The sequence below is a fragment of the Peromyscus eremicus genome, chromosome 8a, assembly GCF_949786415.1.
Source record: "Peromyscus eremicus chromosome 8a, PerEre_H2_v1, whole genome shotgun sequence".
Lineage (NCBI taxonomy): Eukaryota > Metazoa > Chordata > Mammalia > Rodentia > Cricetidae > Peromyscus > Peromyscus eremicus.
Genome location: NC_081423.1, coordinates 10,721,332 through 10,743,693, shown reverse-complemented (window position 1 = coordinate 10,743,693; position 22,362 = coordinate 10,721,332). Strand labels below are relative to the sequence as shown.

Sequence of the window (22,362 nt, the reverse complement as noted above, 5' to 3'; positions counted from 1 at the left end):
AACAAGCAGTAGTAAACACTTTGTCCCAGGTAGCAGCATTACCGCAGTCAGCAACACGATGAGAAGGAGCTGGCAATGAGGAGCAGTAGCCACTGCTTCCATGGTCTCACCACTGTTTGTGGCTCAGTCCGGGCCAAAGCTTCTTCCAAGCCTCCTAGGCCAGCCTCAAACTCGGGATCCTCCTGCCTCTGCCTCCTTCAGTAAATCCAACTGGTGTGCACCACCACAACCGGCTGAGTGTAGCTCGGGTCTTTTCAAGAATTCGTACCACTAACGTTGGGCGCCAGATCTCTTATTTTTTTTAAGATTTATTTATTATGTATACAGTGTTCTGTCTGCATTTTGATACTTATATATTGAGAGCTGCTGGTAGCAAAAGACCAGGTAGCAGTGATAACTAGTGTTCAGAAAGTCAACCTATCAGAACCAAGGGTTCTGTTAGAGGAAACCATCACCCAAGGCGTCATGGAATTACTGCCTTTGGGGTGAATTGGCTGTTTCTTGTTGTAAACTTCTAGTGTAATAACAGCTATGATATCTCCCCATTTACCATGCATGTCCATGTAATGTGTACATGTAGTCTCATGATTAAATCTCAATCTTATGGGCACACATAATTGTGGATAGTCAAAAAGATGGTTTCTTATTTAACTGTAGAATTTTTATGAATAGAAACATACTAAAATATACTTCATACTAGGTCTGTTGTTCCATGTGGACTGTAGACACTTAGAGGTCTTGTTCTCCATCCTTAGCCACTGACAAGGTAAATATTGGCCAGACAAAGTGTCCTCGAAGAACTTTCACAGAGTGGAATTGCAGATGCCTGGCCTTGTTGGGTCAAAACCCTGCAGAAGAATTATAGCGAACCAGAAGTGATAGTGCAGGTGTCTGGCCTTGGTCTATCTTAGTCCTTCTAGAGATCAATAGCACCTATGTTGCCCTAAGCTTCCTCCACCAGCCCCTCCCCACTCTGATTCAAAAAACAATTAACACTTTGTATTTATTTCTACACCAATTTTTAATGCAAGATTTTAGGCTCAGTAGACTAACTATGTATAGGTCCTGAGATTCAAGTGATTAACAAAAAAAGGCTGTTTTAACTGACTAACCATGTCTGGATATTATTAATCACATAAATTAGCACACGTATTTCTTGCCTTTTCCTTAAATCTCTCATTGGTTTAATTTCTTCCCTTGTACCCTTGTAGCTATCCCTTTAAGAGATAGCCAGAACTTTTTACAACCTACAGCTGTTGTCAGTTACCAATTAAGCTGACCAAGTCTTTGCCAAGTATGACTCTTATCAGAATCCTTGTCCCTGAGAGTTTACTTTGTAGTTTTTACTAGCAAGTTGTTAATGAATGGATATGTATGTGTGCTTAAGGAGACAAAGAGGGACACGAAATGGAAAGAACTAGATAGATATGAGAGAAGAACAGAAGGGACCGAGAGGAGCTAAGTGTGAGAACAGAAAGGAAGCTGTGTAGATGGAATTGACTGAGAAGAATAATGCGAATGGACTAAAGAGCTCGGTGTGCTTAGATTCATTTAATATCTCTCAGATTAGATGCCAGCTGGTTGGTAGATTCTTCCATGGACCCTGGGAGAAAGCTTTTGATACTTATATCATTGTTCAGAAGTAGAACTAAGGCTCAGAAACTTGCCCCAAGCCACAAAGATGGCATTGGGATTGGGACTCGGTCCAGCCTGGAGAGAAGGCTCAGCAGAGATGGCTCTGGAGTTACAAGCACTTGCTGCTCTTGCAAAGGACCTGGGCTCAGTGCTCAGCACCCACGTGGCAGCTCATAACCACCTGTAACACCAGTTCCAGGGGATCTGATGCCCTCTTCTGGCCCCTAAATGCATCGGCATACATGTAGTGCACACACAGATGAGCAGACACACACACACACACACACACAGATAAAAATAAAAATAAATGACACTTAAAGACAGAATCACAAAGATGTGGTTTTCCTATCAGTTAGGGACCTGTTTAAACAAATCCACCAAAAAGAAAAAAGAAAGAAACCTCTTCCTCAGCTTCTTTACCAAACCATCTTTTTTTTTTTTTTTTTTTTTTTTGGTTTTTCGAGACAGGGTTTCTCTGTGTAGCTTTGCGCCTTTCCTGGAACTCACTTGGTAGCCCAGGCTGGCCTCGAACTCACAGAAATCCGCCTGGCTCTGCCTCCCAAGTGCTGGGATTAAAGGCGTGCGCCACCACCACCCGGCCAAACCATCTTCTAAGAATAATTTTAAGTTGAATTGATTTTCTCAAAGTCAGAGCCCTTTTAAAAACATAAAACCAGCTGGGCAGTAGTGGTGCACGCCTTTAATCTCAGCACTCAGGAGGCAGAGCTAGGCGGATCTCTGTGAGTTTGAGGCCAGCCTGGTCTAGAGAGCGAGTTCCAGGACAGGCACCAAAACTACACAGAGAAACCCTGTCTCAAAAAACCAAAATAAATAAATAATACCTAAAACCAGCCTGAACAATAAGTGCTGCCCGGAACACTTGACACAAAGAGTTTGGTTTTGGTTTTTGGTTTTTGGTTGTTTTCTCTATTCCACTATGGAGAATGCCACTGGCTGGTGGTGGCTCCCTTCTCTCTTGCCCTGCTTGGATCTAGGTGGGTCCTCAGCTCTTCCCATGCTCTTGAATTGGTAATCAGGCATCCAAACATACAGCAGGGGTTTCCTGAAGGTAAAAGGCAGGATTTGTGGAGCCTGTGGATGCTGAGTATTTGGATCCACATGGAAACGGAGAATCCTTTCTATAAGCAGCTGATTCGGGCATATGTCTACTAACGACTTCAACGGTCTTCCCTCTTATAGACTCATCTCTTTCCCCGCCTTTGCTCCACGGCAGAGCAGCCCCCACCCCAGTGTCACAGGAAGAAGGCTGGGAGCCACCCAGGGCTGCCACTGAGCACCTGTGTTCTTCTGGTCTTTGAGCTTTGGTGTTGTAACAAAGAAACGAGGAAAAGCAAACGATGCACGCTTTTAGTTTTCTGGGAGGGTGGACTTCCCACTTGTGAAACTGCCTGATTCACTGTCATGTGTAGCTTCATCTCCCCTTCTGCCGTTCCATCCAGCCCTAAGGCTAGCCACTTGTGACTTTCTAATATATCTATGACACACAGAAACTCAAATTTCCTGCCTGCAAGATTTCTCACTCCCTTCCCAAGACTCTGATTGTGCTAGGTTGCCTGGCAAAGGGGATTTCTGAAAATGTAATTAAAGTTACTAATCAGTTGACATTGAGCTGACCCAAAGGAGGCCATCCAAACAGGATTCATCTAAACGTGAGCCCTCTAATGCCGTTTCTTCCAGAAGAAGTCAGAGATTAAGACCTGAAGGAGGTTTAACATGCCAGTGCTAGATTGAAGATGGAGGGATCACAAAGAAAGAGTACATGAGTTGTCCCGGGGAGCTTAGAACAACCCCAGGTGACAGCTCTCTGGAAAACAGGGAGCTCAGGTCCTCAACTCAAGGCTATCAACTCTGCCACTACCACAGTGAGCTCAGAAGTAGGCCTCAAGGTATTTCCCAAACTTCCAGACGACTACCCAGACTGCATACAAGTTGATTTCAGTCTTGTGATGTCCAAAGCATGGAGGTCAAGTAAACTATGCCTGAAGACTTCTCTTTTCTTCTTGGTGGTGATGGTGGTTGTTTGTGTAGCCCAGGCTAGTTTTGAACTCTCTGTGTAGCTGAGGACGACTTTCAATGTATAACCCTCCTGCCTTGACATCCAGGATTACAGCATCTCCTACTAAACTCAAGTTATGCAGTACTGAGGCTCGAACCCAGGGCTCTTTGCATGCTAGGGGAGCATTAAACCAAATGAACTACATCCCCAGCCCCATGACCGTACTTCTGACCTTCGAAACTTCAACATGATAAATGGATGCCTTCTTTAAAGTTGCCAAGTTTGAGACATTTGGTAATGCAGCAACCGGGCCAGAAAGAGAATGAAGACAACTTGAAGGAAAGCAAGTCTCCACAACTGCCTGTGTCTCCTCACGCGTCCACCTCCACTAGACAGCTTCCCCTCCCTACAGTTCCTAAGGTCACCCCGCCTCTGCCTGTCTTCCAAGTCAGTGATTCTCCACCACACCCTTTGCCCTCTGCAAACACTGCCTGCCACTGGGAATTCCCTGAGCCTCCCCAGTCATTATCTTAACCATACTGTTAAGAGCTGACAGCTCAGAAGCCATAACTCCCTTTCTCTTGTTCCCCAAAGCACCCAGGACAGAGCCAAACACACAATAAATACAATCTTTGTTAACCAAGCCATTTTCTTTCTATTCCAGTGACTAGCAGGACCAATGAAGGTGTTCAAAAACTACCTGGTTTCAGGCAGACAGACAGACCCTGGCTTTCCAGACACCTGAAATCAACAAAGCCCTGGAGAGAAGACTCAGGTTCTGAAGCTGGCCAGTCATTCTTATGCACAAGTCAGGCCTCCATTTCTCTGAATCATGTCCTGATTTTTCATGTTTATTTACAAGGAGAATTTGCAAGCACAGAGGAAGCGAGAATGGGAGCAATGAGGAGACCTCACAAAATACAAAATTCTTATCTTGAATCCCCGTCATGTCCAGATACCACACTGTAGCCTAGAGATAGACAAATAAACCAGTGTGGTCCTTACAATTGAACAGTAACCTGAGTATTCCCCCAGCACAGAAGTCGGGCACTGACTGCTTAGGAGCCAGAGAAACAAATGACAAAAGAATCAGGTCTTCTACAGGCAGGCAATGGGTGGAGTTCCCTTTTATGTTCTAGCCTGCCCCCATGACTCTGGGTCTGTCTTCTGTGCCCCACCCTGCACTCCAATAACATGCATATGATGTCACTGTCTAGATGTGCAATGGCTTTCACAGCCCTCAAGCACAGATTAAAAACTATAGCGTTTGGATAGACTCCGCAGTCTACAGGCTCTGTCACATTCTTTGTCTCATTTGAGCCCCCTAGGAGCCCTACGGGTCTGCACGGTAGATATCATTATCTCCATTTTATAGGTAAGAAAACTGAGGCTCAGAGTGGAAGGCATCTGACTTAGAAACAAAGTAAAATATAACAATATGTGCTCTTTGGGTCAGCAAGATGGCTCAGCAGGTAAAGGCCCTTATCACCAAGCCTGCTGACCTGAGTCTAAGCCTGAACTCCCACAAGTTGTCCTCTAACTTCCGCATACATTCCTTGTCATACGTTCTATCTAGAGGCTGGAGTAATGACTCAGGGACTCGGAACGCATACTGCTTTTCCAGAGGACCCACATCAGGCATCTAACAATTACCTGTAACTCCAGACAAATAAGTTGGTATAGTCTCTATATTTGAACTGTACAAACATACAAAAAATTAAACATAAACCTTAAAAAATGTGCCAGACACGGTGGTACACACCTTTAATCCCAGCACTTGGGAGTCAGAGGCAGGAGGATCTCTATAAACTCAAGGCTAGCCTGATCTACACAGTGAGTTCCAGGAAAGCCAGGGCTCCACAGAGACCCTGTCTCAAAACAAAACTAATATAACTTTTTAAAGATAAATAAAAACAAGCGTGTTCTTCTCTGACTACTATTTTGGATCTGGCCTTTGGGCCTAAATGGAGACTCAATTATTTCAAGCAGATATTCGAGACTAGTGTGAGAGCGTCCCTCACAGGAGGGAAGGGCTGAGGATGTGGAGATAGTGACTAGGATTGGTTATCAGGAGGCATGACGAAATCTATGCCTAATACACAGCAACACTTTGTGTCCTAAAGGAGTTACTTTTTCTCTTATTCGGTCTACAAACCTTCAGTTGGGGAAGCACCAATGTCACCAACAAGCCATCAGAACCTGGTCCCAGCTCTCTGACCCCATGCTCTAGGGAAAAGCCTCTGGCCTCTCATACCCCATTTGTCCCTTTGGTTGCAAGAGGTCAAAACCAAGGGGAGACTGACTGGACAGAACATTCACCTTGTGTGTGTGCACAAACTCTACTTAAAATCATTTTAATTTCAATTCTCTGTACCTTGGGGTTTGTTGTTGTTATTGTTTGGTGAACTGGGAATCAAACCTATTCCCTTAAATTTTGTAGACAAGTGCTCTACCACCAAACTAAGTCCCCAACCACTTATTATTCCTCCTGCCAGAAACTGGATCCAGAAAACAGGACCATTCCCATCTGATTTTAGTATTACTTTTACAAAACTGATTTTATATAGCTCAAGTGCCAGAGAGAGAATGAAAGCTGTTGAACTATTTTTCATCCATTAAGCAGAGAATTTCTGAGTGAGGTTCTACTCTCCTCTAGCCACTGGGAGTAGAGAAATGAATCATATATGTGCTCTGCTAACAAGTACCTCGTGATCTAATGGAAATGGTGTAAACACAAATGCATTCATCAGCAAAGGGCTGTAGAGAAAGAGAGAGACAGAGTCAATCCTGACTGAGGAGAGGAAAGAATCTTCATGGAAAAGGGGGGGGGGGGCATTTGGGCTGAGCCTTGAAGGTGGATGGAAAAATCCTGATTTGTAGGGAATGCAGATTGACACAGGGCGGACATTTGTGTGGCAGGACCACAGTCCCATGAAGGGACACAGAGTGCTGCTTGGCCTCCAATCTCACACTAAGACTAGTTGGATCCAGCATTGACCCCTGTGGCAGACTTAAGTAGATCCACCTTTCTTTTTCTCTCTCAGATTCTGGGGTATTTGCAGTCTATACTACTCATGCCAAACTTTCTACTTTTCTGTTCTTTAACTGGTTTTCATGATTTTGTTGTTCCCCACTAGAGTAAAATAACATAATACTAGTGTCTCTTGATTGCTTGGGAACATAGCCGGGGGTGTCTATATACCTTGGTGTCAATTATTAAATTAATCATGTGTTCTACTTTCCTCTGTTGCTGGGATAAAACACTCAAACTAAAAGCAACTTAGGGGAGAAAAATATTTACTTCAATTTATACTTCCAGGTCATGGTCTACCTATGAGGGAGGTCAGGATAGGAACTTGAAGTATAATTCATGGAGAAACACTGCTTGCTGGTTTTTGCTCAACTAGCCTTCTTATACAGCTTAGGACCACCTGCTTAGGGATGGTTCCCCCCACAGTGGGCGTGGCCTCCTACATCAATTAACAATCAAGACAACCCCCACACACATGCCCACAGGCCAATCTAATGGAGACAATTTCCTAGTCAAGACTTTCCTCTCAGATGACTAGGCTGTGCCAAGTTGACAATGAAGGCTAAGTAGGACAGCATAGGTACCAAGAACATAGTTGTCGATTGACCACTAAAGTCCATTGGCCCAAGAATCATTAGATGACAGCTTTATGAACAAACAGAACAAGAAAGGGCAACATGTGTAACCTCAGCCAAGACAGCAACAGTAAAATAATGAGAAGGCTTGCACCATGGTTTTCAGATGACATTTTATATAAGTGATCTAAATTTAAACCAAGGTGCTCAGGCATGTCTGATCATATAGGACTGCCCTGAATTTTACCAACTGATCTCTCTAAAGGCTGAGATCCCAAACTTGGTTATTAATCCAATGTTTTCTAGTTCCTGCTTGTCGGGGTCTTATAATAAGACTTAGTGTCTCATCCTTCCTTTTGGAAAGGACGACAGAAATCTCAGGACCAATATAGAGTCCTGATTCCAATGCCAGAGAACAGAGTCAGCGCTGAAGATAGATGTGAGAAGCCCTCTGAGATCAACAATTGTTTTCTGATTGATCTCCAAGGAGTGGATTCTCCAAAGTGTTGGCTAAATAGAACAGAGAAATGGAAAAAGCTCAAAACCCAAACAGGTCACAGCCCCTTCAACCGGTCCTGAAATCACGATCAACATCAAAGGCTCATCAGGGAGGGAGCATATACAAAACCAGCAGGCACAGGTGAGTTCAGGGGCACAGAACACCGGGTTAGACAACCATGCCTAATCTTTGCTTCTAGGCCGCTAGCTAAGGTCCTCAACTTTTCTTTCCTATGATATTCTATCTATGTATCTATCTATATCTTTGACAATTCAGTCCGCACACTTGCCATGGGGCTCTTTCTATAACACAGCTATGACCACATCTTTTCCTTGAACACAGAAACAAGCTGGGCAGGACGGTGTGCACCTGAAGTCCCAGTTCAGAAGGCCAAGGGAGAATGTGTGCAAGGCCAACATAGACAACTTAGTAAGATCTTGTCTCAATTTTAAATGGGGGGGGGCAGCTGGTGATGTAGCAGTAGCAGAGTACTTGCCTAGCATGTAAAAAGCTCGGTTAAATCCCAGCACTAAAAGTATTAATACTAATACAGCAGTTCGATGCCCTTCCTATGCCCTCAGGAAAAGGCCCCAAATCTGCATGGCCTATGAAGTCCTTTTCCTACTAGACCCTGGTAGACCTGCACATCTAGCCTCTCTTCACTCTCGCCCCCCACATTCCATTGACACTACAGTACACAGCATCCCCCACAGACACAGCCGAGTTCCATCTCCAAAGCAGAGTTCCAATCTTAAGGCCTAACTCAAGTGCCCTCTCTTGAGTTAAGTTTACTCTCACTTGCTTATCTCCAGCCTGGGAAGGTGGAGTTGATCTCTCTATGCTACAAAAGGCATCTTAGCATACCGTTTATTACTGTAACTTAGAGACTTAGGACACCATTATGGGTGGGGAAAGTTTTTTACTTTCGTGTAACCCTTCTACCCTTAGCATGATGGGACTGAAGGTGATTTTAAGAAAGAAAGAAGAAAAAAGTTAATGCCCTTCCTTCATGGAAACAGTAAGCTCCTGGCAGAGCCCAAGTAAACGTCTAAGTTGTCCGATGCCCAGAAAGGAAACTACTTTCTACAGTAGCTACTTCTACTGTAACTATCTGTGTGGCTCCTCACTGACCTGGACTTTGACCATGGGGACAAGGACTGACATTTGCTGTCTTGCAGACACCCAAGCTGCTGTCTCTAAGGAGAGCCTTCTGTGCCTCTCCTAGGGACAGGTTTTGATTCCCAAGGGCTCTGAGCCGAGCTGTGGGTGGTGACAAAGCAGGTGAGTCATCCCAGCCCACACCAGCACTCTGCCTGTGTTGGCCAATATGGGAAATGGATATTCCGAACCAACTCGGGCCCCACAGCGAGGTGCAGTCACGGGCAAGGCTCACCTCTCTCCACGGCAACAAAATCAGGAGTGAGGCTTTTGCTCTCTGGACAAACATGAAGGAGAAAGCTACAGCGTGGGATTAAGGTGAAGGATTACAGCCGCCATTCTGTTGGACCCCATCTGGAGAGGAAATAAGCAGTCTGTTCTCCGCCTGTTCTAACTGGTGTCTCTTCATTTCTCCGAATTTAAAGCTTTCAATAAACGCACAAATAATGGACAGGAAGCATTTAGCGCTGTTCTCCTCCCCTCTCCCACCCCAGTCTCCACCAAGACATTTATTTTATAGGTGAACTTCGTTCTAAGCAAAGGAATCACGTTGAGGGGAGAATCTTCATTTTGCAAATTCTCTCCACCATAAAAAGCCCAAAGTGTTTGTTCTCTGGTGCCTGACCGTGTGTAAGGTCCTCTATTAGGAACTGGGGAAACCCAAACACCAACACAGCCGATTCTCTGCCTCAGCCCAACGAAAAAAATAAACTGCATATCCAAATAACAGAAGGGAGATGTAATAAGTGTAGGGAAGGTCTACAAAGCTGAACTCAGAAATCCCGAGGAAATTGACATGGAGGCACATCCTTTGGAAGGTGTCATTGTGCTGAGTCTTGAGGAATGGGTGTTGGCATTGTAAGTAGCTGAAATGGCCTGTAGATGAAGGAGACACCACCATCAAAGGAGCATAGTAGGGTATACAGATACACAGACCACAGAGAGAAGCGAACGCTAGGCAGACCCACAAGTAAGCTAAAACAGTACATGTGCTATGCCCAAGATTCGGGAATACAGGAAACAGCATGCAGAAAAGGCTCTGAAGAGCAAACATACAAAATGAACCCAAATACTCTAACAACAGAGTTTATTCTGAAGGAGAAGTGTGTCAGGACAAATCTTGTATTTGAATGAGAACGATGTGGGCCCTGCCCTTACTGTCTGTGGCTTTCAAATTTTTCTATAATGGACTCAGTAGGGTGTGTGTGTGTGTGTGTGTGTGTGTGTGTGTGTGTGTGTGTGTATGTGTATGTATGTGTGTGTGTGTATGTATGTTTGTGTATGTATGTGTGTGTATGTATGTGTGTGTATGTATGTATGTGTATGTATGTGTGTGTGTGTGTGTGTATGTGTATGTATGTGTGTGTGTGTATGTATGTGTGTGTATGTATGTGTGTGTGTGTATGTATGTGTGTGTATGTATGTGTGTGTGTGTATGTATGTTTGTGTATGTATGTGTGTGTGTGTATGTATGTATGTGTATGTGTGTGTGTGTGTGTGTGTATGTATGTATGTGTGTGTGTGTATGTGTGTGTGTGTGTGTGTGTGTGTGTGTGTAAAGAGAGAGGGAAGGGTGGAGGGAGAGTAGGAGGAGAGAGGAGGAGCAGAAAGGGAGGGGCGAAGGGAGGGGGAGGTAGTTGTGGTAGTGATCACAGGGGGAGTTAAAGTGAGGAAAGGGGAGGGATAGAAATGATGTAAATACAATGTACTCGTCAATGAATTCTCAAAATCATAAAAAATTAAATTACAATGTCTGAAATTTAAATTTTAAAGAATGTTCCCTAGGCAGGAGTTGGTAGTCCAGACGGCTCTCGTTGAACAGCTCAGAACTCCTAATTCCTGATCTGAAGGATCCGATACCCTCTTCTGGCCTCTCCAGGCACCCATGCACACTCACTCACTCACATATGTACAAACAGACACACATGTAAATACATTTCCTTAATATAAATAAATAACTTTTTAAGTTCTCTAGGTGAAGTCCCTACTTTCTACATAATGGACTGCTATGGAGTTGAATAAATACTGGCTAGGGAGCATCTAGCAGGGTGCCAGGCATGTAGTCCACAAACCCTGTTACTTCCTTCGATGAGGACGGAGATCAGGACCACAGAAGAAAGGTTCCTGAGCCTTCTAGGAAGGAAGAGGTCAATAAAGATTCTGAAGAGGAAGCACGGGAGGAGCCCAAGGATTTTACGCTTTTGTCCCTATAACACACCATGTTGGGGTGCTGGTGAAACTCCCCACCAAACTGGCTGTTGCTTATCCCCGAAGAACTCCGTGTTCCTCCAGCAGCACCAGCAATGCAATTAACAAACTGAGCCTGTGGGTGGAACACCGAGTAGGAGTTGAGCAGAGAGGAAGGCAGCACCCTGGGCTCCTGCCCAGATCCTGGGGAACTCGGGAATCAGGAGGTGGGTAAGGATGGCTCCAGGCAGAGACATTTTCAATTCCATTTTAAAGCTCTCTGACATAGGAAAGCCAAACAGAAATCCAAGATATTCCTTCAGATTTCCACACTTGCTCTTTTAATCTAAAGAAGGTGGCCTGTTGAGACCAGCGGGGGAGACAGCAATCCACGGGAACTTTGTGCTGATGGCCTGTCCTTGTAGCTGCTCTAGAACAGTCCCACAAGTAGACAAAAAGCACAGCAAAAGCTCCTCGGTGATCGCTGCCACTTAAGATATCTGCTTGCTTCTTGCTCGCTCTTTCGTTCTACATTCACAGGGAACCCACCATGAGAATGCAAAATTCTAGAAAGGCAGACAGATGTCAGCTTAATTATTCAGGTAGATCTCCATCCCACAGGTTATTTCAGTGGTCAGGTTTGTTTTTAATCGGTCAAATAGAGAAAATCCAGTTTATGGGAAAATACAATGGACATGCTTGACATTACATGCTAAAGAAATGTATACACACAAATGCAACCTTTTTATTAGATCAAATGTTATGCTAGGTGTCTTTGCCCCCTCAGGGTATCTGCCTCCTTTTCCACCCAGTTCTGTACTCTAGAAATGTTCTGTTTGAACTACATCAAGACTCTCTTACTCAACCTCTGATTCTATCTGGTTCATGGGCAGCCTTGACAGACAAGGAGGGAGTGAGAACTGTTTTTATTCATCGAATTCCTTTCCTTATCCCTTGACTCAAAAGTCCCAGCTCTACTGTGCAATTCTACACAGCTTCTCTATCTCTGGAAGAACGGGTGGTTCAGATCCCATTATTACTAACCCCAGAATATTCTACTACTGCAGTTCATTCCCTATACCTTTCCTCAAATTACCCAATTCAAACGTGCCTCTCTCCCCACCCACCTCCCCCCCCACACACAGGATCTCTTGTAGCCATGTATCCCAGGCTGGCCTTGAATTCAATCTGCAGCCAAAAAGGACTTTCAACTCTGATGCTCCTGCCTCTCTACCTCCAGAGTTCTGAATCAAACCGAAGGAGTCTTGAATGCCACAGGAACACTCTCCCAAATGAGCTCTGTCCCCAGCCTGCCATCTGTTTCCTGCTGGACCTAATAAGGCGTAACCACTAGCTTGCTCTATGACCCTGGGGCAGTTTCTTGTTTCCGGGCCTATAGAATGAGTTGGACTACACAGCTTCATGTGCCATAATTCCCTGTCCCTGCTGGGTATTCTGTTCATTTAAGGCCAGGAAAGAAATGTGCACAGAGGCATCAAGTTCACTAATGAAGAGGGTAGGATGGGCAGCTTCCTTCCTTCCCTGCAGTGTGTCTTCCCTTAGCCCCTTCCCAAGGGCTTTCCTCTTCTCAGGCTTTAAGATACCAGATGCCAGCCAGGCAGTGGAGGCCCGCACCTTAATCCCTGCGCTCAGGAGGCAGAGGCAGGCGGATCTCCGTGAGTTCGAGGCCAGCCAGTTCCAGGACAGCCAGGGCTACACAGAGAAAAAGTGTATCCGTTCCTTTCTGACCACAAAGGCCCTGCCCCAGGTTTTAACATAACCAAGGAAGCAAAGTACGGAGTCAGCGTTCTCCACCGAGCTGCACAGAGAAGCTACACTTGTTTCTGTGCTGGGAAATGCTGGGGAAATCTCTGCCTTCTGAATGACCGTAACCTGAACCCTGCTGAAAGATACAAAGGGCTCTGAGTTCGGATCTCTCACGGGACTTGCTCCAAGAAGACTCTAATAATGTTATATTCTGATGGGGAGGTTTACAGAGGGTGCTGGGAGTAGAATCCTGGGCCTCGCGTGTTAATCAAGTGCTCCCTGCCTATTCCAAGGCTTCTTTGTTTCTCTTTTGTTTACCTATTCATTTATTTTGAAACAGGCTCTCTATGTAGTCCGGCTGTCTTGGAATTCACTATGCAGATAGGCTGGCCTCAAACTCAGAGATCTGCCCAATTCTGCCTTCTCTTTCTTTAGTGCTGTGACTAAAATGATTGGCTACCACAGCCAGTGCTGGTTTCTTGAGGAAACTACTACAGGATCTCTTAAGTCCTTTCAGCTCCTAAAATTAGTGATTGGGGTGAAAGAGCACAAATAATTCCATTCCAACCACAACATTAGCCCTGGTAGCCTATGGCTGCCGTTTTCATCAGTATCACCCAGGGTAGCGTCCCCTCACCCTGAAGTGGGGGAAAATCCTGGGACAGCTCCTAAAATCTTCACTTCCTGTTGTACCTGGGGGCTGGCCCTGGAGAAAATATCCTTCTAAAAAACAGCAAGCACAAAACTCTCGGCAAGTACAAGGCCTCTCTGGGTCCTGACGCAGAACTTTCCAGATCCTCTCAGGGCTTCAAAGTCAGTACAGTACAGCAGCCTCAGAAAGGCAGAGACTCAGCAGCACCAGCCTTCAGGACACACACCGTCTCGTCCCCTGGGTGACTCGGCCGGCTCCGGGCTCCTCGGTGTCCCCCTGGAAGGAACAGCCGCGTCCGCCTCTTCCGCCTCACGGGCAGGTCGGTGAGGTGATGGCGTGCAGCTACCTCGCGCCCCACTAGAGCTCGGACACGAGAAAAGGCTCGGGCACGAGGAGCTGAAGGGACCTGGAGTCTCCAAGTCCTCTTCGCCGGGGCACCCGGTCACCGCCCACGCGAGACCCGGCGCAGCTCCTCCAGGAAGCGCCGCTCCGGCTTCCGCGTCCGCGCATGCGCCTGTGCCAGCACAAGAAGCGTCGAGAGAAGGCCGCTAGGGGGCAGGGTGGAGCCCTGCGGTCGTGCGCGTGCGCAGCAAACTCGTGCCTGGCTGCCTGTTTGAGGCCCCCTTGCAGCCCGTGCGGTGGTTTGTGCCTGTAGGCCCCGGGCCGGGCCGAGTGACTGCTGGGTAGGTGGTGACCCCCACCTCAGGAAGACCTGTTTGTGTGGAAGAAGCTAGGGTGAGAGACTGGCCAAGTTCAGTCCGGAGCCCCACTTCCCCGCCTTCAGGACCCTGGTTCAGAACTGGCCTCGCTTTCCTCATAAGATAGGAGCACGCTGGGGAAGAAGGCCAGGGCCAGGTACAGCCAGTGACCCGGCAGTCTTAGGAAGAGGAACCAGATTTGGCCACATCGAGGATTCCAGCTGCATCCCGTGCCTTCCAGAAGTGCATCGTCTCCCTGCCCTGTCCACCCGTGAGATAGGGAGGTGGAGGACCAACAGTAGTCCTGTGTCCTCACAGGGCCGCAGGAGCACCAACACATCATATCCGTGCCTTCGCAAACACTGCCACCTGTTAACTGGCTGCCCGAGATGCAATATCCCAAAATGTCACAAGGAACCGGAAAAGGGACATGGATTGGGTCTCCCTAGTGCCCTGTGGGTCGAGGTCTAATCGGGGCTGCCACACAGGGCCAGGCTGGTGGACAGAGTTTCTCATCCACATCCCCAGCTCTTAGGAGTGGGAAGATAAGAGACCCCCAACATATCCCACCCAGCAGATCCATGGGCTGCCCGCTGGATCTTCCGTTTCTAGGTGCTGTTCTCTGCCCAGCAGCTTGAAGTAGCCTAGACTCCCTGGACTTTCACATGTAAAGCCCAGGTTCCTCGCTTTGATTGATCTGCCCTTTCATTGTCACTGCCACACAAGGATTCACCTTCCTGTGTGTGTGTAAACGCTCCTCTTCCCCAGGATCCCTCTTCCTCCTTGCTGACCTACCAATCCTGTCCAGCCATCTCCCTCCCCAAGCTTGATCACCTTTTCTGGTGTTCTGGCTGGCTCTGAAGAGTCCTGATTTGATGAAAATACTCTTTTCAACAAAGGTAATATACTACCGTTCAAACAAATGTAACAGTTTCAATTCATTGGTTCTTTACAAATGAGAAAAAGGGGAAATATTTGAAGACGGAGGCAGGAAAATCACTTTGATCCAGGCAGCCCAGACCAGCCTGGTAAGATAGCAAGACCTCATCTTGAAACAAACAGGTAAGAAAATCTTGGGTTAGACTTTGTGTCCTGATACTGTGATTTGAAAAATGTCGCCGTATTCCTGGGGACTTCCCTAATCACTGCCTCTCCTGTGCCTTGGGTTTCCCAGTAAGTAGCCACTTCCCCAAGACAGAAATTATACCTTATAAATCTGAAAAACTTCCAAATCTTTTGAAATAATGCTGAGAAAATCACTAGCACTAGAATATATGGAAATATAACAAATATTTTCATACTCTTCACAAAATAATCTTTTGTTTGTTTTTGAGAGTCTCAAACTATGACTTCCTGTGTGCTGGGCATATAGGCACAAGCCACCACATGCAGCACAAAGCCACCTTTATTAGTCATTGAGAAGTATATACTGTATACCATGACTTTAGGCTCCAGGCCAGCACAAACCGGTGTTGATAAGGCTATAATAGAGTTGGACCTGGTGGCACACACCTAGAATCCCACCACTTGGGAAGCTGAGGCAGGAAGACCATGAGTTTGAGGACAGACCAGGATACATAGCAAGTTCAAGGTCAGCCTGAGCCAAATAGTGAGATTCTGTCTCAAAAAGATCTTTCTTTCTCTTTTATTTTTTTATTTGTTTGTTTGTTTGTTTATTTTGTGTGTGTGTGTGTGTGTGTGTTTTGTTTTGTTTTTCGAGACAAGGTTTCTTTTGTGTAACAGCTCTAGCTGTCCTGGCCTTGAATGCACAGTGATCCACCTGCTTCTCTGCCTCCATAGTGCTGGGACTAAAGGCATGCGCCACCACATCCAGCTCTCTTTTCCTAATGTGTGTGTTTCTTGTGATTTTTTTTCTGTTTGTTTGTTTTCTCCTATTCTGGTTTATTTGCTTTTACTTTATCTTATTATTTTTTAGATGCTTGTCTGTTTTCTAATGAGAGAGAGAAAAAAAATGGTATGTATTTGGGTGGGTGGGGAAGATCTGGGAAGAGTTGGAGAGGGGAACTGTAATCAGAATATATTGTATAAAAATCTATTTTCAATAATAATTTTAACAAAGAAGTGAAGACTATAGTAGGGATGCAGGCTGGCTCAGCCAGGGGAGACACTTGTGTGCTGGCCTGATAACCTGAGTTCAGTCCCTGGAGCCCACATGGCTGAGGAAGAGAACAGACTCTCAAAAACTGTCCACGTGCATACATGAGCATGCATACACACGCAGGCATACACACACATGTATACATACATACACACACACACACACACACCAGATAAATAAATAAACAAATTTTAAAATAAAAAGATTCAAAGTAGTGAATGAGCACTCAAAAACTCAACCAAATCTTCTCCAGGTTGTAAAGAAGGCTTAGGGTCAGAAAATCAGTGTTGCCTAATGTGGCCCTGAGCAAATAACCTAGTGTGAGCCATGCAGGGAGCTGGGTGTTGGGCAGCATCCCAGCCCTCCCAGGTACATATGCCTTCATCCTGGCCACTTTGGCTATCAGTCTCATCGGTAAAAAAATGCCTAACAATAGTAGTAATGACTGAAATTTACTAAGTACTATCTGTGAGTTGTGTCCTATGTCAAGTCAAGCACATCGCACGAACCAAGCCATTTACTCCCTACCACATCCCCATAAGGGAGGAACAGTCACTGTCTCCATTTTATGAGTGAGGGAACTGAAACACACTTTAGTCATTTGCCCAAGACCACCTTGTAGCAAGCCCAGGATCAATTCCAGGCAGTGTGACTACAATCTGTGTGCTGAGCTCTGCTAGCCAGCGACCTCCCTGCAGGGTTGTGAGGATTCAATTAAACAGCGCACATAAAGCCGGCATCACACCAGACACAGACAGCATGATTAGCCCATCTTCGTTAGCCATAAGGGTGCTTTGCCTGCAGGGCTGAAGCCCACTTCCTGGCACAAAGGAAATACTCTAGAAACGCCCTTTTCCTAGTGGCCAGTCCCCACTTTGGGTCCTCTACACATTGTAGGTAAACAGCCTACATCCCAGAGTGCAAGCAGGTGTAGGAAAAGTCCCTTTACGCTTCAGAGTTTATCCTTAGGACAAGAGGTGGGCACAGCTTGCTGAACACACCTTTCCTGTGTACAGTTCCAGGTCACTAGGCAGTTTGTTTTTCTGTTGCCTCCTCCTTATTGCCTTTGTGATCTTCTAGAGAACACTTTCTTTGTATTAGAAAAAGCCCAAGCTTTATGTCACCGAGGAGGAATTGGCATTAAATACTGCCAGTATCTGAGGTTTCTAAGGCTGAGACACACCGGCAAAGGCAGGGGTTCCTTGAATGCCTCTTCTTGGGTCTCCATTCTGGGTGGGCCATCCAGAATCTCACACACACACACACACACACACACACACACACACACACACACACAGAGTCACCTTCTCCTCCAGCATCTACTTATTCATTCCAGTAGCATACAAGTGAACGGTTACTGTGTATCTGACACCGTACTAGACACTTAGGCATCTTTGGGCCACAAAAGCACACATCTTCACCTTTCTCCACTCCCTCAGACTTCACTTGAATGTTTTCCCATGTCCCTTATATATGTAACCATATGTAGAGGACACCTACATATGTCCTTACACATATTCTTTGCACTCACATCCCTCACATTTCCTATGTTTTGAGTGGTTCTGCCTTCTCTGTTTTCTGTTTCTTTCCCAATTCCAATAACGGCAGCACTGAGCTGTGGAACAGCATGAATCTGAAGCTTATATTTCTCTTTGAAGAAGACCTTGCTGCTTGCCTTCCCTCTTCCAGGGCAAAGCTCTGTATTTCTGGCCTAGGCCCAGGCTGCAGCAGGCGAGCAGGTCGGGTGCTCAGGCTGCAGCAGGCGAGCAGGTCGGGTGCTCAGACTGCAGCAGGCGAGCAGGTCAGGATGCTCACTTATTCAAAGATTCCCTAGATCAGGTGAGTGTGGGAGAACATGGCCCACTTGTCTGGCCCTAAGCTCAGCCCCTCCTGATCCAGAGAACCCAGAAACATTGGCCTTGGCCACTGACTGGACCCTTCCTGGCATAACTGTATGGGTGTGGCCTACATCTGTGTGTCCTGCTCTCCCTTTTAGGTTCTTTCCAACCTTCCACGTCTTTCCCTTTCAAATTAGCTCTTAAACCATGATAAGAAACCTCTTGGGAGGATTCCAGAGCAGAAAGCTTCCAAATTAAAGGAGCCCTACTCTGATCAGGACACCAAAAACAATGAAATGTGGTGGGATGAGTACTGGCTCAAGGCATTGGGACATGTTCAAAATACATATGTACACACCTGTAGAGGGATGGCCAATTTCTGGATTAGAGAAAGGTGGCCATCTTACCATTCTGGCAGACCCTTCCTCATCACAGCCATGGAGACCATGAGGTAGCTGTAAGGTAGAGGAAATGAGCCTGTGGGTGTCACTGTCTGAGCTGCTCTGTGAAGGACCTGGGAACGGAAACATCAAGTGATCCCTGTTCAAAAGGGACACTGCCCTGGGTGTTGGAAGTAACGAACTAAGGCGCTTCAGAGGAAGAAGCCCTTTGGGTTTCCCGCCATACGCAGTGGGCCTTGGCTTCTTCTCTGCCAGCTGAGGACTGAATTCTCCTCCACACCCAGGAAGCTAGGTGCTAGAAGGAGCTCCCAGAAGGGGCGCCAGCAGACATGTGAAAACAAGGGCGAATGCTTATAAACTTGAACGTGAGTATGCTGTACTAGATAAATGGAAGCCAAGAGACTGACCTGGCTGGAGACAAGAAGGACAAGGTGTTGAAGAGAGATTGGAACTTTATTGAGACGTTCTCCCTGACGAAACCAGAGTGGAAAGAACACTGGAAAGGTTGGCCGCTGTTCAGGCACCTACATGGATTCCACTCAGGAAATCCCTGGATCTCAGGCTTCTCCTGGGATGAAACTCCCTCCTCCTAGAGTCAGAACCCATCTCTGCAGAGCTGGGCAAAGAAGGGGTGCTAAACTCTGTGCTGGCCCATCAGCAGCCCATGGGCAGGAGAGGAAAGTGAATTAGGGGGTGAGAAGGGGAACAGAATGGAGACAAAGGAGAAAAGGATGGAGGAAAATCCAAATGGAAGGAAATGCCGATAAGGTGCCCTCCCCCAAATACAAATATGAATTTGCTTGCCTTATTTCACCTGCTTCCCCAGGCATGCAGGCACTGACAGCTAGGACAGGGTCCGTACGGTCCGCTTTGCTCCCCGACTCTCTGACTGCACTGAGAAAAACCAGATTTGCTACACAAAGCCCTCAGGCATGAGGAGCATGAACGAGAAAGGTGGAAGGACAGTCTCTCCAGAGAGCAAGTGATGGAGGGATGCGGAGTTTGAGGGTTGGGTGTGTATTTTAATGAGAAAAAATCCAAGACAGACTGCAGCTCATCTACCTGAGTAGACGACCCTATGAAAGGAACTCACTCCTTGGAAACAGTGTCTTGGCAGCTTTGGAGCATTTGACTTGTGGGAGGTCCTGGGCCCTACATAGAGCCAAAGCAGCAGCTTCCTTATAGCCGAACAGCTAAGTATCAGAGAGACATGAACTCCTAAACTGAAGTTCCTTATATAGCCCCCACTGATGACCAATCTGCTTATACTCCCTACACGATCCTCAGAAGGAACGACTCGGGCTCAGCCTTCCTTCCTTCCTTCCTTCCTTCCCCACTTTCCTTCCGCTCCAGATGACTCACAGGTACTGGTGGATCCCAACTCATGCCTCACAATCAAGGTCCTCAGGACAGCTTGCTCCCAAAGAAAAGCAGTTGGCTGTGCTCAAAGGGCCCTCAAGACAGCCTGACCTTCACCTTGCCTGCTCTTCATCCTCCCAGGGCTTCTGGCTCCCATGTGCTCCAAGGCGGCAGTGTATGTCTGCCATGCGAGACTGAGGAGTCCTTTCTCTGTGCCCTCAAGTCTGTCATGCCCTAGCTCTCTTGTACAGTGGACACATAAATGCACACTCACTGGTGTGTGAAGGTCCTGGCTGTCCTGACTGCATTCAGTGGATATCTGCAGAAGTTCAGATGGAACCTGAACCTCAGACCTTGTGTGCCACCAATGCCAAGGGGCTGGGGCTGGTTCTGAGTCTAGGGAATTTCTCTCAGATGGAAGTATTGGTGCATCAGGGAATGGAGAAGAAGGAGAAGGAGAAGCCACAGTCCTGAGAACCAAGAGAGACATGTCATCTGTCAAGGGTTCCCACAAAGAAGTTGTAGAAACAGTTTCCCCTGAAACTTGGGAGAAGTGGCTTCCAAAGAAGCCTCCAAGGACCAGGAACAAGGTCCCCATTGTCCTTTCTGAAACCAACACCTTTGTGATCTGAGTTTTCCAAGACATGCAACAGACAAAGACACACTGCAAACCAATTAACCCCTGAGCCCTTCCAGTACTTTCATGTAAGCCATTTTCAGGAGGAAAAGTACTTCTTGAGTACATCACCCACTCACCCTCCTTTTAGGGCCAACTAAGTGTCTGAGCTCTCCAACTGAGACATCAATGAAATGATACTTGGGGTAGCAGATCAGCATCCTAATCAGAAAACTCTTGTTTTAGTGTTCTGGATGCCCTACCGGTTGGGAAGATGGAGAAGATTCCAAGGTTGGGCTCAGAATTCATGAAGATCAGACTCAAGAGACTGTCCACTGCTGAAAGCCAGCCCAAGCGTAGGAGGGAGCCAAAGAGGCAGAGGGAACGGACAGAAGATTTGTGTGAAAGGAGTTGACACTCACTGACCTGAAAACCCTCTAGTACTTGGGAATTCGACTGAGGTTGGCTTATTTGACCCTCATTATCTGAGTAGTCATTAGAAGTTAGCTGCTCTCTGTCCCTCCAAGACGAGACCCAGGAAAAACAAGGGAAGCCTGGCTTGCCCATGTCGGGCCTTCTAACGAAGCAATAAGACAAGCACACTATAATTCACAGTTTCCACTCTCCTCCCTAGAACCCTTGTTCCTTCCCTGATTCACCGGCCTCAATGAACTCCCTAATCTCCAATGCAGACTGATTGTCACCAGTATGGCTCAAAGGGTTAATAAACCAGGACTTCTCAGACAGTTAGGACATAAGCTCATTCGCCAGTGGGGACCCGAAAATGGCTACACACAAACTAGTGCTTCTTGTAGCGATTCTTTGGGGTCTCACCACAGCCTGTTTTGTCACAGTTAGGAGCACCTGGATTCTTCCCAAGCCCAAGGCTCCCCAGAAGACTGGGGAGCTCCTGGGTGATGGCCCGTTCAATCTTCTCCAGGAAGCAACCCCCCATGTAAGAGCACTGTTGAGAGAGGAGTTTGAAATTGGAAATGGGGTTGATGCCAAAGAAGTCCTTGTAGGCCTCACGGTTGGGAAGGTCAAACTTGCTGACATTGGTCTTTGCCAGGATGGTCTTGAAAATGTAGAATTTATCAGGATCTTCCACAATGTCCTTAAAAACCAGTTCCCCATCACTGAAGAAGGTCATTTTATCCTTGTAAGTCTGCAGATAGCGGTCAACTAAGAGAGCGTGGATTCGGACACGGATGGCATGCTGGCGGATAAAAGCGATCTTGTTCTCTAATCTGTTCTCAATCACCTGGTTCAGGTCTTCCAGGAGAGAGATCTCTTCTTTGAGGAACAGTTCCCGGTGGGTGTCAGGCTTATAGTCCTGTGGCCAGAAGGAGCTGACATAAACCCGTGGAGGCTCTGTGACATTGATAAGAGGGGCCAAGCTCCAGAAGAGAGCTCCGTATACCCGCATGAGCATTTGTGTGGCCAGGTTGTCAGCCTTGTTCAGAATGATCCTTATCTGAGACTCCCGTCCCTTCAGCTGGCGGAAGAGTGTCTCCAGCTCCAGCCCCACATCCAACTTGGTGGGATCAAAAACAACAAAGATGAGGTCGGCTCTGTCGATGAACCATTGGCACACGTCGTTGAAGGGGTAGCCTTGGAGAGACAGGAATGAGAAGTCAGGCTGAGTGGGACACACACCTTTGCACCTCCCTCCAGTACCAGACCCTTACGTGGGCGGAACAAAGTCATAGCATTGGCAGTTTCCTGGATTTCTAGAGACCAGTGAGCATTATCTCTTGCTTTTTGTCAACCTTTAATCAAGAACAGCCTGACCCACACTTTAATATACAGT

At 46.7% G+C, this 22,362-nt stretch overlaps 1 protein-coding gene across 1 annotated transcript in view; it reads right to left on the bottom strand.

The window, feature by feature from the left end:
• Window positions 1-21,067: 21,067 nt before the first annotated feature.
• Srl (sarcalumenin) overlaps window positions 21,068-22,362 on the bottom strand; it is a 42,789-nt gene continuing 41,494 nt past the window's right edge. Inside the window, exon 8 of the mRNA XM_059269618.1 lies at window positions 21,068-22,163. Within this exon, the coding sequence (XP_059125601.1) occupies window positions 21,352-22,163 (812 nt within the window). The 3' untranslated portion in view covers window positions 21,068-21,351. The remainder of the gene's footprint in view (window positions 22,164-22,362) is intronic.